This window comes from Ambystoma mexicanum, chromosome 3q, assembly GCF_040938575.1.
Source record: "Ambystoma mexicanum isolate Mex_15411 chromosome 3q, UKY_AmexF1_1, whole genome shotgun sequence".
NCBI classification, from domain to species: domain Eukaryota; kingdom Metazoa; phylum Chordata; class Amphibia; order Caudata; family Ambystomatidae; genus Ambystoma; species Ambystoma mexicanum.
The window spans coordinates 571,939,168-571,961,291 of record NC_090926.1 but is presented as its reverse complement, the minus strand read 5'-3'; the positions used below and the strand labels follow the sequence as shown (position 1 = coordinate 571,961,291).

Here is a 22,124-nt window from a genome sequence, read left to right as displayed (position 1 = left end):
TCAAGTGAGGGAGGCACATTTCCAAGAAAATGAGATCCATGGAATTTACTAAACACTCTTTCCTTCCAGCCCCACTGTCCCGTTGAGTCCTTCAGTTCCAAAATCAACGGAGTTTTGGTAGCTTAGTCAGGACAAATGTCCTCTAACAACAGTACTTTGTTGGCACCATTTTTTTGTACAGAAATACATTGAATCATTTTCTTATGAATTGGCAGCTTAGCATAAAAAAAGAATGGGACCAAAATCATCTTTAAAAACAGACTTGTTAAGTGTCCCTTACATTTTATTTAAAATGGGATGTACTATTCTGAAAAATCGTATTGGTCATCATGATTCATGCAATATGGCACATATACAGCAGGAAAAAAGCCTAATGCTTCAAAACATCATTTCAGCCAAAATGGTCACACATTTAAGAAGTTCATTAGATTTTTGTAGATATGGAAATATCTTCTGTATTTTCATTTAATATTTCAGCTGAATTGGTTTGTCTTCTAGATTTAAAGCCTTGAAAAACTGGACAAATTGGTATATATTTAAAAAACTGTTTCTTTTTTATCCATGTCATTCCAAATGGGAAATCGTAGCTTTTGTGATCAAGGGACTGTTCACTGTCGGCATGTGCACCTTCTTTCCACTGTATGAGTCCACGCTCCTCTTGAGTTCCTGTAGGTGACAAAGACAACATTTTCTTACAATTTGGAGTTTAAGAAAATGAAAGTTGCAAACATAACACATACCTATCTGAAAAAGGAATCACATCTTCTTTTGGTCCTCATTTTACTGTAGTCAGTTTTGCACTAATATTAATGCCCAGGCCATTTACCAGTAAGTTTAAGAAACCGACACTCTTTTACTCAAAACACATCTTTTCTGTCTCTGGTCCCACCCAATTCAGGGATGGGATAAACTCCGTCATCCTCTCAGAAAGCGTTTTTGCAATGCACCAACACGCTACTGTGGAGGGCGGGCGGAAATGAATGACTGTGGCAATGTTAATGTTAATGCAAGGATTCAGTATTATCAGATTGCCTGGCCATTACCCCTTTGTCTCTTCTTCATCCCATAATAACATGAGGCTATGCCAAACCATACATGATTTTGGCCTAATCAGTCTCATTTGTGAATGGCAAGGGACCATTGTGCCGCCAGAAAGTTATTTAACGCAGAACTGGAGTAATCTCATCAGTCAGTGCCCGCCACTCCCGGCTTTAAGGACAGTAAGCCTGAACGAGGAGTCACTCATGCAAAGCGTTGGGTGATGAGCAAATCTAACAGGAGATGCCTTAGTAGCTGCTCAATTAATGTCCCTCATGGATACACCACCAGACATTGCTCTTGAAGCAGCCTTCCAAGGAGTTAACCTACCCTGTACAAACTGTGGAATAGGAATATGAGACAGCTTTTCTGCCAAGGAGGTAGCGTGCTAAATCCACCCACTGAAGGCAGAAATACGAGGTTTATCTCCTTTCAACAGACATGAAAAGTACAAAGAGGGTATCAGACAAGCAAATAGAGGATGAAGGGCCTCAATCACCCCCAGAACCACAGGTTGGGATAGAGATGGTAGAACCAGATCGTGATTAAGGTGGAAATGAGACACAATATCAGGTCTGAAGTCTTGAGAGGATCTAAGGTCCAAACCCAAAGGTTTTTGTCACAGAAAAGCCCTCAATTCCTAAACAGGTTTAGTGGAAGGGGCCACGATTAGACAAAGGACTTTGGAGGATAGTAGGTTAAGGGAAGCATCGTGAAGAAGTTTGAAAGGCAGGCCCCCCAGAGATTTCAACACCAGAGTCTGGTCCTAATTGGGAACGTGAGCATGAACATTTGGGCAATCAATTTTAAAACCTCTAAGAAGGTTTCAATGGAAAATATACCCCAGGAAGATCTTGCGAGGACCGAATAGCTGCTATCAGGTACCTAAAGATAGATCCAGTCCAGCCCATTAGAACCCCTTGCTTTAGGAAGTGAGCTGCAGTTGATGATGGATAGAGATTTAGCCAAGCACAATCTGCCCAAGGATTAACAATGCTCTGCATATGATTTGAGAGATGAGGGCCTGTGTAAATGTTGGAGAGTCATAGCAACCTCAACAGACATACTCGTCATTTGTTTTGTTTGCATGACGAATTACAACAGAGCTGTTTAAAAGCACAACGGGTGGAGCGTATGAGGAAGGGTAGTTGAACAGTAAGAGTGGGAGGGGCAGTGCAATAAACAATCACAGTCCTCATCCTCCTCGATCTCTTTTCTGCCTTCGACATGGTATACCACCCTGCTCAACCGTCTCTGTGATAACCAGGGTATCACTGAACAGGCTCTGGCCTGGCTGACCTCTTTCCTCTCTGATCGCCCTTCCCAGGTCCAACTTGAGTCCTTCCTATCATCCATCTTCCTCTCTACCTGTGGTGTTCCTCAGGGATCTAACCTCTCGCCCTGGCTTTTCAACCAATACCTGGCAACTCTCGCCCACTGCATTGCCATTTTCTGTTCAAATGTTCAGTGCTACGCTGATGACACTCAACTAATTTTCAGGCTGCCCTCTGCCACCTCCTCTCCCTCTCTCATCTCTGATTGCCTAACTGCCATTCAAGATAGGTGTTCTGCCAATGATCTTTGTCTGAATGCCAGCAAGACTGAGATCCTCCTCATCGGCACACCTTCAGCATCCTTTTCCCTCACTCTCTAGCTGACCTCCCTTGGCCCTCTTCCTACCCCCTCGGGGTCATCTTTGACTCCACACTTTCCTTCGCAGCCCACATCTCTGATGTCTCTAAAAAGTCAAACTTCCTACTGCACCTCCTCAGAGGTACTCTGCCTTTCCTCTCCTTCCCCAGAAGCTCATGGTCTCCCAAGCTCTGGTTCTCTCTAGGCTGGACTATTGTTACAGCCTCTTTCTAAATCTACCTGCCTCTACTCACCGCCCTCTGCAACTATTCCAGAACAGGACCGCGAGACTTGTCCTTGGCCTCAAGCCCTTGGATCATATCTCTCCAGCTCTGAAATCTCTCCATTGGCTCCCAGTGGATGCAAGGATTAAATTCAAAACCCTCTGCATTGGGGGGGGGGGGGGGGCGCTATTGCACTTCATTAAGATGGCTGCCTGAGCGTGACGCTCCATGATGGGGAAGATTCTTTTCTCCGTTCCTGCCTCGATACTGCTGCGTTTTGAGCCGCAAACCGGCAGATTGGTTACTAAGGACCTGCTGATCCTTCTACTCGATTTGTATCTTCCGGAGAAGAGCCAATACAGAGATCCCCGCGGTGCAGCAGGACCCCGCCTGAACAAGCTGCGTCGACCCTCATACGCATCCACGGAGGGCGGGCTCCAGTGCAGGCAAGAGCTGCGGATCCTGGGACTGGCGGGAGGAGGGGAGACCGCCACTCGGCGCTGCACGCCCTTCTGGACTGCTCTTAGCGGCCGCGGTCCCGGGCCCACGTGGCCCCCCCTCCAAGGATACAATCTCTGCCGCGGGCTCGCCTGGGATTCCACCCCTCTCCTCTGGCTCCTGCTGGGCTTCCCCCCTCGACATACCCTCTGGGGGCGCGGCCTTGGGACCCTGCCTGGCACTGCCGCACGCACCTTCCATCCCACGCTCCACCAGCTGCTGGGTGCCCCGCAGGCCGGGTGGAGCCTCAGGCTGTCGGCTCCTTTGCTACACCAGCACCTGAGCTCCGAGGGCACTGACCCGCGTCGAGGCGGCGGGCAGGGGGTGGCGCTGTCCCCCCTCCATCGTGACTCAAGGTATGGAAGCCCCCACATTTCTGGCCAACCCCCATGCTGCCACTCACTTGAAGTGGTGCCCACTTGTAGTCTACTAACCCTTCTCGGAATACAAAGGGCAGCAAATTAAACCCCACATAATGGTGCAGCGCCAGATTGATCCATGCAACCTGGACGTTGCCACTGCCCCGCACTCGGCGTCCAGTGACTCTGTGACTCAGTGGGCCCACTGCCTGGGATTCATTTATGCATCAAATATACGGCCGATTCCATGGCCTGTCATACTGAGAGCACCCGGCACGTCATACTGCCCTGAACACTACGCTGCACATCCCTCCTCTGCGGCAGCGGCATCCATACCCCCCTGAACCTCGGCGACCACCCAGGGGAGCCCCCCGACTGGGCAGAGCCCCCTCTTCAGTTGGCCCACTGCTGCCCTGTGATCAGCAACGGCGACCCCGCCGATTAAAGTCGAGACACCACGGAGAGGTACTGCACTGTCCACACGCTGGGGCACGGGGTGCGAGGCTACATTACCTACACTACCGAGGGCTGTATAGGCGCATCTACCACACTGGCCCCACCACTGCACTCCCGGTGTAAATAAAAGGCAGAAACTGGGATAAGACCCTAACACCGCAAAGTCGCTCTGGGCCGAGCCCGCTGGACTGCGCACTGCTCAGGAGACCCAAGCCTGGAGGGGTGCTGCTGCACTCGATAGACTGGTGACCTGCGGGCTGGACTCTGGACCAGAGACCCCTACACTCGGAGGAGGACACCGGCGCTTGGGCGTAGCTAGCCACTCGCATCCCCCCACCCCCCGGCGACCACCCTCCGAGGACATCATGACTAAAGGAGCGGGTGCAGGCAAGAAACAAACCTCCCTAAGCATGTTTGCTATGACTCCAGCTAGGCCGACGGCAGAGTCGCCTGAGGAGACCCCTTTGACATCGGCCACACCAACCCCTGATGACTCGCAAAAATTTTTGGAATACATCCGTGAGGGATTCACCACTCTTCACACCAAGCTGGATGACATGAATGGCACCATCTCATACAGAAAGGCGCATATGGAGAGAACTGATGGCCGGGTGGCAGAAATTGAAACAAGGGTTGGTGTCGCTGAGGATGATGTTGGCTCCCTGCGGGCCACGGTCTCCTCACTCTCTGCCCGCATGCTGGCGGTTGAAAAAAAGAATGATGACTTAGAGTCCCGCTCAAGACGCAACAATCTACGCATAGTTGAGTGCCCAAGGACAATATTAACGAGCCCACGGAAGACTTTGTGGAGCGCATGTTTCTGTCAGTCTTGGTTTCCCCGAAACTCTCCCCGCAGTTTGGTGGAAAGAGCCTACCGTTCCCTGACTGCAAAACCCAGACCTGGCGCACCTCCACGCCCCATTATAGCCAGGATCTTAAATTTTCGCGACCGTGATGCTCTTATGAGAGAGGCGAGACTCAAGGGGGAGTTGCGGATGGGGGCAGCGAGAATCCATCTCTACCCTGATTTCTCTGAGGCGGTGCAGCAAGAACGTATAACCTTCATGGCGGTAAAGAGAAGACTCTGTGATCATGGGGTTAAATACTCCATGTTATTCCCTGCCAAACTAAGAATAGAACACTCCAATCAAACATTTTTTTTCACGATCCCAGAGGAGTCCTCGAAGTTCATAAATGAGCACTTCCAGGGCTCATTCTTGACTGCCGACATGGCACCAATGTAGCCCGACCACTTTGGGCCGACTCCCTGCCTGGAAACAGGCCCACAGATGCGCTCACGTACACTTGAGGCTATATTACTTGGAATGCATGGGCAACTCAATCTTGTTATTCCACCGAACAGTTGATTCTCCGGTCACGCATATTATACAACTTCCGCTTAATCAAAACTGCAGTATCGGAAATCCCCTTATATGTGCCCCAGTCCGATGCATCACCGCCAGGCCAGCCAACAGGCCCCCAGGCGCTGATACCAACGAGTTTGTTGTTGCTATGGTGTTTTTGGGTTCTTATTCCTCTAGTTGGGGGAGGGATGTGGGTGGGAAGTGGGAGTTATGTTAAAAAGCACTTGATGACCACAGAAGAGGCCACACATACCACTGTATTAAGTCACGGACTTGCGGATGGCATGAAGTGCCCGCCCCCGTTGGGCTGGCAATGCCTAGCGTCACTCCGTACCCCGGAAATCAACCAACACCCCTATACAAATGGCTGATAGTAGCTTAGCATTCATGAGCTGGAATGTAAGAGGTCTGGGTAACTACAAAAAAATGAGGCAGATGCAACTATACGCGGAGCGTCATGATATTAAAGTCCTATGCCTACAAGAGACCCATGCCCGTTCGGAACAATGCAGGAAGTTTGCTAAACAATGGGGGCCACAAAGATACTTCACTAACTATTCCACCCAAAGTCGAGGTGTCCTAACTTTGATACACAAGAGCCTAAAGTTCTTCTGTACCCATTCATTGATATACCAGCAAGGGAGGTATGTGCTACTCCATGGTAAATTACAAAATCAAGAGGTAGTCATCTTAAATATCTATTGTCCAAACATCGATGACCCCGATTTCTACTTACACCTAGCTTCAGTGTTGGAAAGCTACCCTCTGGTCCCGATCATTTGGGGTGGTGATTTCAATACGATACTTGACGTAAATCTAGACAGATCGGGCTCTTGACCTCACCAACTATCCAGGGCAGCCTACGCAATTTGAAATACACTCCCTCGTTTGGCGATCGTAGACGCCTAGCGACTCATGTACCCTGAATCTCGCACACACTCCTACTATTCCACAATGCATGATTCACACTCCAGGATAGATAGGTGGCTCATATCGAATATATTAATCAGGTGCCTGTCTTACCTAAAGATCCTCCCTAGAACTCTATCTGATCATTCACCGGTTATTATCTCACTTAACTGGGGACAAGACTATGATAAAATGAGTCAGTGGAGAATGAGACCACACGCCCTGCTCGATGAGACCACACGCCCTGCTCGACCAAACCTTTGCATCTGAACTTGAATCCTCCATCGAGGAATTTTTTGCGATTAACACTAATTCAGTCGCATCACAGGCTACTCCCCGGAAACATTTAAAGCATGTATCAGAGGTATTGCCATCTCCAAGGGGTGTGGTATCCTGAAGGAAATCCGTGTGGAAATCGCTGGCAGCGAGTCGGCTCTGGGTACCCTCGAGACCCAATATTCCCGCAATCATGCTCCTGAAACGTTGGCGCGACTGGGGTCGGAGCTAGACACCTTCCACACCCTGGCAGAACGGGAAGTCAAATTTTTGGACAGCCCACACTCGGTTAGGAAATATGGCGAGGGAGAGCGGCCAGGTCGACTGCTCGCCAGGTTGATTCACCGAGAATTCGGAGCCCCCAACATACCGGCGATAAAGAGATCAGACGGAACACTAGCCACGTCCCCACAAGACATAAACTCAGAATTCCTATCATTCTACACCTCCTTGTATTCTAAAGTGGATGGCCCCCAGGTATCTGAAATTGACTCCTATTTAGAAAACCTCCCTCTCTCGGTCCTTTCCACTGACGCTAGCATGTTCCTGGAGAGGCCGTTCACATCAGAAGAACTTACGGAAGCCATTGAATCATTGGCATCGGGTAAAGCCCCTGGCCCAGATGGCCTCCCCATCGACCTATATAAGCGCTTCCAATTTCTCCTAGTCCCACACCTATTAACCCTATGGGAAGAGGCATGTGAGAAGGGCATACTCCCTCCCCCCGTTCCGTGAGGCGATGATAACAGTCCTTCTTAAACCTGGCAAAGACCCCACCCAATGCGGCTCATACTGGCCCCTCTCACTAATCAACAGCAACGTCAAAATAAATGCCAAAGTACTGGCTATCCGACTGGCCGCATTCATGCCCCACATCATCCATCCTGATCAGGCAGGATTCGTCCCTGGCAGATCCACTGCCCTGAACCTGAGAAGGCTCTTTAATGTGATCAGTAGGATTGGTCCGGGGGTACAAGCAGTGGCTACCACTCTAGACATGCAGAAGGCATTCGACTCGGTGTCGTGGGAATATCTATGGTGAGTCCCCATCAAAGACATATATATCTATGGTGAGTCCTTGAGAAGTGTAAATTTGGCCCCAACTTTTGCACCTGGGTTAGGTTGCTCTATACTGACCTAGGAGTGCATGGTGAATAAAACTGCAGATTCTATACTGACCCATCGGCCAGGGTCCGCACAGAAGATAGATGCTCCTCCCCTTTCCAGATAGCCAGGGGAACACGGCAAGGCTGTCCATTCTCCCCACTAATATTCGCTATAGCCATGGAGCCCTTTGCCGACATAATGCGCCAGTCACACTCTCATAGGGGCTTGCGTACAGTGGGCCAAGCTGATATTGTTTCCCTATATGCCGACGATGCCCTCCTTTATATTCGCTGCCCAGAGTCCAACCTTGCCCCTATCCTGGAAGATGTGGTCCGCTTCGGTCACATATCTGGATTAAGAATAAACTGTTCTAAATCTATCCTCTTCCCACTCACAGACTCCACACTACCCCCGTCCGACCTACGAGGATTCACGTGGTTCCAATCCAATATTACCTACCTGGCGGTGGTGGTCTCCCGGCATATGGCAAAGCTGCGTGAGGAGAACTACAACACGTACCTCACGCACTTGGCCACCAAAACAGAGAGTTGGTCTAGATTCCCTATTTCCTTGGCGGGCCGGATAGGTATACTTAAAATGGTGGTGCTCCCCCAATTCCTTTACCGATTAACAAATCTTCACCTATGGCCACGCGACAAGTTCTTCTGTTCGCAGCGCTGTATAACCAACACCTTTCTATGGCACTCTGGGGCAGTCCGACTCAAGTTAACGACACTGACCACCCCTAAGGAATTGGGTGGGTTCGGTGCCCCTGACTTTACCAGATATTGGCTAGTGGCCCAAGCACAATTTGCTTCCTACTGGTTTAACACCATTGACCCCCCTCCACATGTCCGCCTAGAGAAACGAACGGTCAGTGATCAGGAGATTGGATCCCTTATTCTGAAACCTGTCCCAGCTAACCCAGTAATGGCTGATCCTGTTGCCAGTACATCCTTGGCCCTCACTAAGATCTGGAAACTGGTTCAAACACCACACCCCTTCCATGGGGACCTCCCGCTTTGGAACTTCTTCCCCGATGTCCCGAATATCCCACAATCCATAGTGTCCTGCTGGGCTGATGCAGGTTTCCTGGTACTCCGGGATATCTATAAACAGGGAAACCTCCTTGAATGGGCTGACCTCCCAATTCCCCTTAGACGTAGGCCATCTGCATGGCTGCAATACTCTTCCCTCTGGAAAAATCTCAAGGCCAGATACCCCAACTTCCCCACAATTCCACCGGACGAGCCCATTATTGAAGAGCTATTCACCTTTGACTGCTTTAGAGGGAAGGTATCAAGGCTCTATACCCTACTGCAGACTAAGGCCACCCCCCCTTCAGTAAACTGAGAAGTAGGTGGGAGGAGGACGTGGGAGTTGAGATCACTGATGAACGCTGGTCCCAGATGTGTGCTCGCACCCATAATGTATCATATAACTCTCGGTTTAAACTAATACAATTTAAGGCGCTACATAGATACCATCACACTCCAGGTAGACTACACCATATGTTCAATGAACTTCCTTCCAACTGCCCTAGATGTGGGGCGGATCAGGCCCCCTACATCCATATGATCTGGGACTGCCCGCGGCTCACGCAATATTGGACCAAAATATGCACCACCCTGTCTGCCATACTAATTACACCATAGATCCATCGCCACTGGAGTGCCTCTTCCACGACTTCCCCCAACTGAGTCGTTACTCGAAAAAACTGGCGGGAATCTGCATGATACTAGCCGTACGCTGCATCTTGATGAATTGGCTCCGCCCCAGGGCACCCACGTATGCACAGTGGCTCAGGACGGTCACGTGGGCACACGACTCCAAGGAGGCCTGGAGAGCACTGCAACACCCGCACTCAAGGCCAAGAGACATTTGGCGGAAATTTCATAATTATATGTCTGCCACGACCTCGAACTCGGACACTGAACCCTCCACCCCTGGCCTTTCTCCGACACAGGAGTCAACCCATGAATAATGAGTCCTAAGCCTTATACTCAGGCCATCACATAGTTCCCTGATCCTCTTGATGTACCCGAAGCCAACACTTTATTGCGAAGTATGCATTTTTGTAATGACGTATACTGTTCCTATGTTGTGAGCATCTCTGTTTTTTTGTATGTCGTCAAGTTGAATAAAGTTTTTTTTTTTTAAAACTGCATTTTCCACAAGGCTTTCTGCGGCCTCGGTCCAAAATACCTTCAGCTATCCCTCTGCCAATACCTCCCCTCTCGAGCTCTTCGCTCCTCTACCTCAAACTCCCTCAGTGTCAGTCGTTTTTCAAAGAAACGAGCTCGGGGTAGATCTCGGTCTTCGGCTGGGGCCTCCCTCGGGAATAGTCTCCCTGCCACTCTAAAACTTGAGGAGAACCATCTCCGGTTCCGGAAGCACCTCAAGCGCTTCCTCTATGCTTCTGCCTTCGCTCCCCCTCTCCCCTTCTGATCTGTTCTTTCTTGGCACTGTGCACCTGGCCACCCTCTGTCCTCTGGGCCCAGGTACCTGCTCACCCTGCCACCCTCCCGCGCTGTCTCCGGGCCACCCCTTGCACTGGGGTCTGTATCTGTACCCATACAGACCCCCAACCCCTCTTTTCTTCCTGCACTTATCAGACCTACCCTGTTTGTTGCCTTAAACCCAGCACTTGCCAATTGCTGGCTGCACTACCACTGTTTGTTGCCTTTATTATGTATTCATTATTATTTATTTGTTTCTCCTTTGCTCTGCACTTTCCACTTCTCCCCTCTTCCATGCGCTTTTACCCTCCCCCTCACCCATGCACTTGCGTGTTCTCAATGTCACTGGGCCGAGTAAAACTGCTGTTTTGTTCTCCCCTATTCCCCTCCCTTGCTTTGTCTAGTTCTGTTCAACCTGTGCAGTTCCCTTAGGGACCACTGCAAAAGGCTTAAGGCTACAGGTGTTGGCAGTAAACCCAATTGGTAGCAGTCTATACCACACAGATTTACCTGGTAGCTGTGGCTGAGCAGCCAGACTTCTCTCAAGAAGAGTTAGACAGTATATAGAGTATACCAGATAAGTACCAAAATACAGTAGCACAAGCAAACACTAACCAGAGCTTTGGTATCAAAGTATATAATTATTTATTAAAAAGACACACTTAGAAACACTTCAGCACTATTATTGTAAGCAAGTTAAAAAACACAGTCACTATTAATATATATATACATCCATTATTCCTTATTAGACAAGTCTTAGTTAACACCACTTATTTCCAGACAGAGGTGAGCGCTTAACTAAAGATGGCACTCCAATAAGTTAAGAAAAAGGGAGGGAAAAGGCAGAAATTAGGAAAAGCACACAACACAATACCTTGAAAGTGGAGAGAATCCTCCAGCGGGGGCAGTTGTTCCTGGCAGCGGGTGCAAGGCGCGGCGTCGTCCAGAGGAAGAGAAGATCTCGACATGGAGGAAAGCTGAAGGCCGTTGCACTGCCAGGGAAGAAACCAGCCGCGGATTTCTCCGGTTAAAAGGTACTACCCTTTTATTTGCGGTAGTGGAAAACCGTGGTATCCCGGTTGCCGGGGTGCTTGGCACAGGCAAGGCGGCCATGAGATGATCCGGGAAGGTGAAAAGGCGGGCAAACTGGTTATCCCCACCAGTCAAAGGAAGAAGACTCTTCGGGATGAAGATCTCCTCTGTCGTTGGAAGAAGTGGTGAGTCGGTTCAGCAGGGCTCCACCGGTGGTGTCATTGTTGCAGGTCGGCTCAGCTTTTCCCTCTTCGGATTATTTGGTCCTGTGGCGACGTCTGAAGTCCCAGTCCCCAAAGCCCTGCTTTTATGCAGAAAACCCCCATTCATCAGTCCTGTCACTCAAACATGCTAAGTGGTGAGCCGGGCGGCTCACCACTGGGCCAATCACACAAGAGTGCGACTTGAGTTGCCGATGCAACTCAGTCCAGGGTGCCTAAACCCCCCTCCCACACATCCTGTAGACCCAGACAGAGTGGCACCACTTTTGGAGGCTTCTGTGGAGAAGCCCGCCAAAAAGTGGAACAAAGGGCTCGACTTGGGTTGGAGTTACAGAGACGAACACAAACGCCATTTTAAAACCGAGTCCTGGCGAAAAGACCCAACTGGGGAATAAATATTAAATAAATAACCCGGCGGTATCTTTAACATTGCACCAAAAAGTGGTGCGTTTAAAATGAATGGGAAAATCCCATAGTAAATATTCTTAAGGACTATTTTGCGTGGTAACCACTGCCACCAGCCAGAAACTCGACGAGGGGGGACTGCACAGTGCCCCCTCGAAAAACAGACCCAGGGGCAATCTAATTACCCCTACCATTACTTCCACAATATGATGGTTTGTACTGGTTCTGTTCCCAATTTAAGACTAGTAAAGTCAATGGTGACTTTACATGCCCTGGGACACAGTAGTCAGTCCCAGGGTATGGAGTCTATGTTTGGGGGTCACTATGACACCCCTGTGTTACTGCACTGAGGGTGCTGTGTAACACACTTACCAAAAACCACATGAAACCCTATGGAGTAAAATACCCCATAGCCCATTAAACACATTGCAAAGTCAAAGGATATCTCAAATCATGTCTAAGAGTGGGAGATAAAGAGTCTCACTCTTAGCAGGAGAAAAAAATAAACCCCAAAAATCCAGCAAAGCTGCTGGGGGACTCACTAGGTTTGGGAAATTAGCCTTTACAGAGAATTCTCCCTAACAAGCTCTGAAACACTTGTGTACGAGCGCAATAGAAATAAAATATCAATATCTATATCAGTATAATAATCAAAAAGAAGGCAATCTCATCATAAATGTGACTGAAACTTTACATGTCTAACCCAGTAACCATTCACAGAGAGGCTGGGAAGGATAAGGAAGGGAGTGAAATGACATTCTCCGAGTCATATCAAATTGGTAAGAGGTTGCTGCCGTTCCTATTAACTGCAGGTAAAACTAGCTAAAGATCTCAGAAGTCTTTTCTTTAAAGGAAGTGTCTATTTGGAAGCACAAAGGGTAAATAGCATGTATTCAACACAAATTGCATGGGTCTGTGTAAATTGTGCAGAATGTACGCTATTTGCCCTTTGTCCTTGTGAATAGGATACATTCTATGCAATTCGCAAATACGAAGAGGATCCGTGTAAATTGTGCAGAATGTATGCTTTTTACACTTTGCCCAGTAATTCTGCACTATTTGCCCTTGGCCTAGCAAATAGTACACATTTTGCACTATTTACCCTTTGTTCTGGCAAATAGTAGACATTCTGCACTATTTATCCTTCTTCCCATTGTCCTTTTTAATAGTAGAAATTCTGCACTATTTACGCTTGGTCCTGGCAAATGTATGCATTTTTTTTTACTATTTACACTTTGTCCTTATGAATAGACATTACCTTTTTTTAAAAAAAATAGGAGGGCCACGTGAGATCTCATGAATCTGTTAAATTCAGTTGTTTGTTTTTTGGGCAGTTTGTTCTGTTTCTTATGTGCGATGACTGCACAGTTGTTCGCCCTGTTTTGCTGCCTTTTGAATTTAGGTGGAGATTAGGGGGAGATTCTTCTGCTGAGGAATTTACCACTAATCCCAATAAAGTGAAACTAAGACTGTATAGACACGAATGGATCAAGATCAGGGAGAATATATTGGAACGCTGATGTTGTAATGACCATTTTAATTGGAACAGACATTTTTTTAACACTGTTGCTCCAAACTTGGTCAAACACCTGTCGAGGGTCAAGGGATTTTATAACTAGAGTCCTAAGATTAAAACTAAATGTATTACTATCAATGGATGTCCTAGTTATGAGACAGAAGCTCCCTGTGGATCAAAGGCTATGCCGCTATGATGGTTATGGTACTGATACCCTGAGACATTTGTGGTTGGAGTGACCTGTCCTCGAAGGACCTACGTTATGCGAAATTGAACAGGTTTACAAACAACTACCAAGTGACTGGGCCACAACAGCTATGGCTCTGGATTTTAAATACCAGTGAATTTTCACTGCCATTGGCAATTGTAGAATTTTTGGAAATAGTGCTAGTTGGTTTTAGTATTGTATTTTAGTATATGTTTTTTTAAATTCGGTTCTTGGTATTTTGTGTGAATTGACTGTCTGAATGTACTGGTTCCCTTTTTATGATCTTCTAATAGTTGTTGAAACCACTATATGTAATTGAAATGTACTTGTAATGACTTGTCTTAATGAGGTTTGTGTGAAAGGTTCGGTTGTGTAACCAGAGCACACAATAAATAAAATTAATTAGGTGGTATAAGCAGGCTCTTTCGTGACACCATGAGGCTCCTGCCTGGGTGGTACAGTTTCCAAAGGACTTGTAGGCCTTACTTTGGAGGTTCCAGTAGGTCACACACAGAAACTTGAAACGGATTCTGTATTCGAATGGGAGGCCGTGGAAGATGTCATTCCTGGTGAGACAATTGTGAATTTTAAGGCCCAATGTGACTCTGGCTGCTTGATTTTGAATGAGTCTAGGTTGAGGAGATTGCTATTTGTCCAAGCCGATGTAAACACTGTTAACATTATCTAGGTTAGATAAAACCAGGGCTTTCATCAATTTAATCTTCTGTGCCATATATGACAATGTTCCCTGTCTGACCCAATGGGTGATTGGGACAGTGACCATGGGGATCGAGGGCCACCACTCGCTCCATTATACAGGGGTGGGGCTGGTATGAAGAGGATCCCCTGGCGACCCCTCTCAGACCTGGGGCAGGAGATTGACATTTGCCGAAATCCATGTATTACCCCCCTATAAAACTTGTGGCAGGAAGATTTCCATACCTGTTGATTGATTGGAGATGTGCCAGTTGGTTAGGCATTGCTCTTTTACTAAAGTTACCTTTGGTACATTTGATTGAGCTATGAATGAGAACCAGACAAACAATCTGTAAGCACTGTACATGCAACCTATTTTTCATAGTTTTGGAACCAACCACTGTTAAAACCTATATCCGATGCTGCCAAATAACTTCAAACATATCCTTTCAAAATGCAACATCAAATTTATAAAAACTTCGGCCACAACTCACACGTTTAAGATCTTATAGTCTGGGCACAAAATTCAATAAATAATCTTGCCACACATCACACGTTCAAGCTTTCATCATCTGGGCAATGAGGGCTGGTTCCTTGTTGTTGACGTCTGTGGTGGGCCCGCTGCAGAGTTGATGCATGTTTATGATTAGAGCTTAGCTGTTCTTAAGCTAGTGTAGGGAATGGTGAGGTCAGCAATGTATTGCTCTGAGCAGTAGCTTGGTTTGTAAGAGTTTGGATTGTGAAAGATTTGGCCTGGTTGGTGGACTCGATTGAAGTGTGTAACTCTCGTTTACCATGCTTATGTGCTCAAATTATCTATGCTTGTGTAGTAAAACTGATGTAGGTGCAGAAAGTGGTTTGTAGCATGTGATTCTGCATGAATGGTACAAATTGTTGCACAGAAACCGTTGCCAATTGTTTGGCGGGATGTGGATGCCCGGTTTTGTGCCAATTGGAGTGGGATGTGGATGCCCACAGTTTTGTGTAAATTGTTTAGCGGGATGTGGATGCCCAGTGTTCTGCCAATTGTTAGCGGGATGTGGATGCCCGGTTTTCTGCCAATTGGAGTGGGATGTGGATGCCCAGGGTTTTGTGCAAATTGCTTAGCGGGATGTGGATGCCCGGTTTTGTTGCCAATTGGTTAAAGGGATGTGGATGCCTGGTTGTGTGCCAATCGGAGTGGGATGTGGATGCCCAGGGTTTTGTGCAAATTGCTTAGCGGGATGTGGATGCCCGGTTTGTTGCCAATTGGTTTAGCGGGATGTGGGCGCCCGGTTTTGTTGCCAATTGGGTAGCAGGATGTGGATGCCCGTATATGTAGTGCCAATTGCTTGCGAGATGCAGATGCCCGTTATTTTTGGTTGCTGCCAATTGGTGTAGTGGAGTCGTGCTGTATGTGCTTCAGGCTGTTAGTGGGGGTTTGAACCCTGTTTTTAGTGTTGTGACACTATTTGTTGATTGTGGATGAAGCAGGATGGATTTAGGTCTGTGTTTAGTTTGTTTTGGGTGTGTGCTTGAAGGTGGGCTGGTTCCCTGAATTGAGTTTTGTGGTAGGCCACCTATGGAACTGTTGTGTTGTTTTGGTGTGGTGGGCTATACATTAGCTGTGGAAGGTACAGAGGGAAGAAAGCTTATTTCTTGGAGCATTGTCGCTTTGTAGCAAGGTTTTGGAAGTAAGTTATGGTGTTTGTTTTTTTTGGGAGTTTCCTTGTGCTTTCCTTTGTTCTATTTTTTCTTTTTTGTCATATAAGGGAGATGTGTTGTGTTTTACATCTGTCTTCCCTTTGCTGTCTTTCTTTGGCTCTCCCTGACCTGTGAGTGTGTATGTACTTAAGTTAATTTGAATATGGAATGTTTGGTTTTGTGACTCCTTAAGAAAAGTCAGTTGGGCTTGGTGCTGGAGTGAATAAGGGACCGGTGGATGTCTCCCTACATAAGATCTTGACCTAAATGTAACTTACCTTTTCCTCTGTACTTACCTGCTGTCCATGTGAACCCACGTATTCAGTAAACCATATATGCTCAACCCCAAGTAGTTTTGGTGCAGTCTGTGCTTCAAGGGTTAAACCTTTCGGCATCCTATATTTACAGGGTGTTAGGTGGGAGGACTAACAAACGTGGCAAAACATTGAGGAGCCTCAACAGGAGTTACCTGGCAACAAGGGTGAGAGAGATGAACTAGAGTGACCTCACGGGTACAAGCATATGTTGGGGTCAGAAGGTGCTGGGAAGCCATAGGAGGATAGGTACCACGAACACATCCCTCTGAACCTCTAACCCAGACTGTCCTAGACCAAGGGCTGGCCATGTGCTACTTTGACTCGAGAGCAGGTGGACACCTAACTGTGCTAGTGATTGCCGAGAGACAACAACAGGGCACATCAGCATTGTCACTCAGGGAGACCATAAAAAATAAAGCTGGAAGAGCAACAATAATGAGAAATTCCTCTTACCAGAGCGACTGAGTGACAAGAGGGAGAAACAATGAGGGAGGATTGAGAGAGCTTTTACACCCACATTCCGTCCCGTTTCCTTCACTTATGAATTTCCGTCGCCAGGAAGTGGACGGGAATGAAGCTTGATGTGGGGCAGCAGACGAATTTAAAAGAAAAGTGCACAGGGGTACTTGCCCTAGTGCTACACGGCGCACGCACACACAGCCTAAAGTGCATATACTCCTTGCTTAAACCGCCGGGGGTTGCGCCTCTTAACACAACTATTTTTTTATTTGGTGCGTTTTGGTGGTGCAACCACCAAAATATCACCAAAAACATTGAGACTGTATATGAAAAGGCGATTTCAGGAGGACTGTGACTTTGGCATGGCAACTTGCCATTGGTTGGCGATGAAATGGCCAAAGCACCAGCTGAGTTTCGTTTTTCCCCATTTGATTGGCCTTGTTTTTTATCCATTTGACATGCTTTGATGAGTTCCAAGCTCTGACAGTGGGTTCTGTTTTAGAGAGGAGAAGCCTTCAAGCCCGCAATTCGCTGCTTCACTCCACGGTGTTGACGGGACTCTGATGCAGTCTAGGAATGCAGTTGTGTAAAGGTGAAAGATGTGCGAGAGATGTGACACCCGTGACATGCAGAGCGAGCGGAAGCAGGGAAGCTTCTGCACTCCGTTAGTGTTCTGTGTGGGGCGTTGACATCACTTGCGCCTGGCGGAGATGCCTATCTTTACAAAGGCATGTTCTGGAAATGGTGTTACAATTGGGAATTTTAAATTACTACAGTAGGTCGAGCACATTGTGCTCCCCAAGACGTGCTATCTCTTTTTATGTCCGTTTGCTTCCACGGCTGCCGTTTCCCGCGAAGCTCGCACTGCGACTCTAGTCCTATGCGGTACCTCGTATGGAATGAATGGGCTGGCCTTTCGTTTACATTTTTAAATACATACATGTCAATCTCTGTGCCATTTCTCTCTCTCTCTCTCTTTGGGCTGTCACTCTCTGCAATGCTATTCTCTTTGTGTGCTGCCTTTCTATCTGTCTCTCTCTGCGCTGTCACTCCTCTCTCTCTGTGCTGTCACTCCTTGCTCTCTGTGAAGTCTCTCTCTGCTGTCTCTCTCTGCATTGCCACTCTCTCTCTCTCTGTCCTGTCTCTGTGTTGTCTCTCTCTATGCGCTGTCTCCCTCTGTGCTGTCTTTCTCCTCGCTGGTTTTCTCTCTGTGCTGTCTCCCTCATTACACTTTCTATGCTCTCTGTCTCTGCACTCTGTCTCTCTCTGCGCTGTCTGACTATGCTGTCTGATGCTCTCTCTTCACTCTCTCTCTGCTCACTTTCTCTCTTTCTGCGCTCTCTCTGCATCCTCTCTCTATCTGCATTCTCTGTCTGCACTTTCTCTCTCTGTGCTGGCTCTTTCTATGCTGTCTCTCTCCCTGCCCTTTGTCTCTGCGTTGTCACTATCTCTCTCTGTACTGGTTTTTTACATTCGCACCCTTTCTTGCTCATATTTCCTCTTGCTCATCGCCAATGCACCCTCTATCAATTGCCTCCGCCCTTCCTCTATTCACCTTCTTATTCTATTGCGCACCTGCACCCACTATCACAGCCTCCTTTGAAACTTTGAATTCTCCTGTTGCACCCTGGTGCCTATAAATGCAAAATGCAAAGAACAGGAAACGCCACAACTATTGGTAGTGCCAATGTTTGTTTCTTTTAGGTGCTCCCTGTTTATCCCCAAGGAAAAAGGCTTTAAGTGCTCTGGGTCCTGTAGCAGAGCTTTTCTGCTGCGTAGACACATGCTCTATGACTGGAGTACCTAGGGCCAGATGATGAGTGGGACTAATGCTATTTTAAAGAGTGTTCCTTCAGGAAATTCCTCAACTGGTGAAAGGACATTTTTAAGACCCTTCTTCCCCAGAGCATATACAACTTTGTTTCGGACGAGGCATGTACGGTACTGATTTTCAGGCATGCCAGCTGGGTTACACGTTTCCAGCATGTTGCCTGTCTGGGTAGGGATACTCGCATTCCTTGAGCCCCTCCTAAGCAACATTAACCAGGGCTTGCTCTGATGTGTGCGTTGGGCCTAATATCGGCCTTTGTGTTGAGAAGAAATGGCATTCAATTAAGATTTGTCCTGGGAGGAGCCCAGTGCAATGTGTACCGGCTGAAGGGCCCATCTCTTGCCTGTGAGGTTTGTGTGGACCCTGTAAGGCCCCTGAGCTATCAAAGCTACGGTGGGCTTGTCAGATCCTTGGCTCTGAGGCACATTCAATCTCTTAGTGGTTCTGGAGGGCTCTTAGTATTTGCCCTTGTATTGGACAACCACATCAGAAACCACCAAAGAGTAATGCGTTCTTCAGGGAATATGCCCCTTCGTCGTCCTTCATGGATAAGGTTGGCTCATAGTGTCACTCCTCTCAGGTGGTTACCTTACACCATCATAAGCAGTCAAACCGTTCAAAACAGGTGATGGTTCCTAGCATAAATAAAGTGTTAGACTTTGGCAGCCCTGGTTACAGTCCCAAGCTTCCAGTCTTTGCAGGAAGACAGTAAGCATTCCTTATTGGCAGAGTGCCCTCTTTGTCGCATTTCAGAGGCAACGCCCCCTCAGTCAAGGAGATCCCCCCCCTCAACCCGAGTGGTATCCCAACACCATGTTGTATTTTCCATCCGAGATAGACTAGGTTTTTATCGCCTCGGTTAGAGTAGTGTTCATCCATCGTTAAGAGATTCTTCGTACCCCACCTCCCCACACGCCTCTCTTTTCAGACTCCCCTGACCCAGCAGGGCCGAGTAGATGTACCCCCAAACCTCTCAAGGACCCACATCAGCACCAAGTGCATGACCACCTTAGCAGAAGTCAGATTTGCTTTCCAGAGTCTGGACCTTCATTTTCTTTTGTAAATCTTATTCTTTTGACAGTGATTTGACACAGCGACCGTGAGATGTCATAACATATTAGCCGAACCAAAAATTGGCATTAATGAGCCACACATTAAATGAAACTCAACCAAAATTCAACATGTTAATAACATTTGCTTACACTGCTTAGCAATTACCTGTTGAACCTATCCCCTGAATTAACCTACTTCTGCGCTGTACCTCTCACTGCTTGTACACGCCAACCTATCAGCAGAGGTCAAATCTACAATTATCTTATCTGTTATCAGAATTTCACCACTCAAGGAGGAATCTCATCTGACGGGGCGTACATTGTTTGTGTCAGCGCATTCCAGGCAGCAACATAATCGCTCACTTCTTTCCTCCCTCTGTATACTGCCCTGTGCTATACAGCTGTCTCTGCCATAGCCAATCTCTTAAGGTCCTTCCACCAAGCTTCAATCTGTGGGCCCGTTGTGGACTTCCACACCATTATTATCGTACAATTTGAAGGAAGGCAGGCTAAATCTATCATTCTGGTCAGTTGTGCGGTTGTGCGCCAATGGGGGGAAAATTCCTAATAAACAGGCCTCAGGGGTCCATGTATGCTTGGTTATTCCTCCCTTTCCTATCTTCTCTGCATTCCCAGACCAGAACAGTTCTATTACCGGGCAATGGCAAAACATGTGTACCATATTGGCTTCATTGTCGGTACATCTAGGCAGCCTTTCAGGTTCACACCTGCACATTTTGATATCCTGTGTTGGGTCATATATGCCAGGTGTGCTATGTATAGTTGTGTAAGCTTGAACCTGGCATTCGTGGATGCGTTTTTGGTGTATAGCAATGTGCTGGTCCACTCGACTTCCATGAATTCCCTTCCTAGATCCGCCTCCAATTTAGACTTCACTTGGAGTTCCCCAGTATTATATCTCGGTTGCAGTTATCCGTGTAGCCTGGACAACCCGTGTTCCCCCACAGACAAATCATACACCAGACCCAGCATGGTGTCCCCTTCTAAATTCTCTGGGAATCCTAGCCAGCTAGCCCCAATCACCTTCACCATACTAATGTAAGTCAAGAATTGGCTAATATTAATGTCATGTTATAAGCTCCAGAAACCCCCTCAATGCTCCATCCTTAATTAAGTCAACCAGCACAATTACTTAGCTATTCAGCCAGTGTGACCCAATACTGTGAAGGTCACTAGTCTGTTTCCGTAAATTGTGGCCATGGGTATGTTTGGGGAGTAGGGTTCTGCAGTACCTAGGAACTTCCGGATTCTATGCCAGATCCTTCTGCCCAATTTTAGTATGTGCTGTCCGTTAGCTATCATCTTCTATTCTAGCCAAAGGGCCTCCTTTCTGTGATGAAGCTTGACAGACACTTGTATTAGCTGCATATCGATTGAGGCCTCATCATCTAACCACCCAGCTCCAAATTAAAGCTGCCCCGCAAAATAGCATAATTCAAAATTCAGCAGCTTGACCATGCCATCCACGTAATCCCTGCTCGGTGTATTCAGCACAATCCTACTTCTCCTCCCTCCCCATATTCATCCTCCCATTCTGGACTCAATCATGTGGAAGAATGATCTAGGAATGTCGTAGGGAACGTTGTGAAAATGATACAGTAGGCGCAGAAGTACCACTATCTTGAGTAATGCCACTCTGCCTATCACTGACAAGAACAGTTTCTTCCAGAACGCCATCGATTTCTCTATGCCTCTGAAAGCTTCTAGTGTGTTATTGTCGTGTGAGGTCCCCAATTCATGCCAAATATTCACTCTGAGGTATCAAAATGTGTCCCTGGCCAATGTCAACCCGAGGTCCGGTAATTGTTCCTGGTCTAATCTTGCTAGTCCCGCAAGTGGGACGATGCGTGATTTGTCACAACTTATGGTTACACCCGAGTGCATTGACACATTGTCAAAAACGTTAAGAGTATACAGTAAAAAAAATATGTTTTTTTATATATAGCAGCATGTCATCTACGTACAAAGAAATTACATGTGTGGTTCCATCAACTGACACACCCGCCACCATAAATTCCGTCCTTGGAAATTCTGCAATGGGTTCCAGAGCAAGGACAAATATCATTGGGGCCAGGGAGCAGCCCTGTTTGGTCCTTTTTCTTAGTTCCCATTCTTTTGATATCTGTTTCCCTCTGTTCTAATTATGGATATGGGCTTTGTATGTATCAGCTTCACCCATGGCAAAAATCCAGCCCCACTCCGAAGTGCTCCAAGGAGGCGTATAGCCAGTCCCATCACACAGAGTCGAATGCTTTACTAGCATCCAGAGAAGCCACCACGCACTGGCCCTGCCGAGAGTTAATTCTGTCGATGATGTGATGTAACATTTGCAGGTTGCAGGAGGTGTTCCTACCTAGGACA

At 47.4% G+C, this 22,124-nt stretch overlaps 1 protein-coding gene across 3 annotated transcripts in view; it reads right to left on the bottom strand.

Annotated features, from left to right (window-relative positions):
* Positions 1-249: 249 nt before the first annotated feature.
* Positions 250-22,124, bottom strand: part of SLC23A1 (solute carrier family 23 member 1) — a 945,676-nt gene continuing 923,801 nt past the window's right edge. For all 3 annotated transcript variants that reach the window (XM_069654343.1, XM_069654344.1, XM_069654345.1), the window contains one exon: positions 250-666. In XM_069654343.1, the coding sequence (XP_069510444.1) occupies positions 425-666 (242 nt within the window). In that variant the 3' untranslated portion in view covers positions 250-424. The remainder of the gene's footprint in view (positions 667-22,124) is intronic.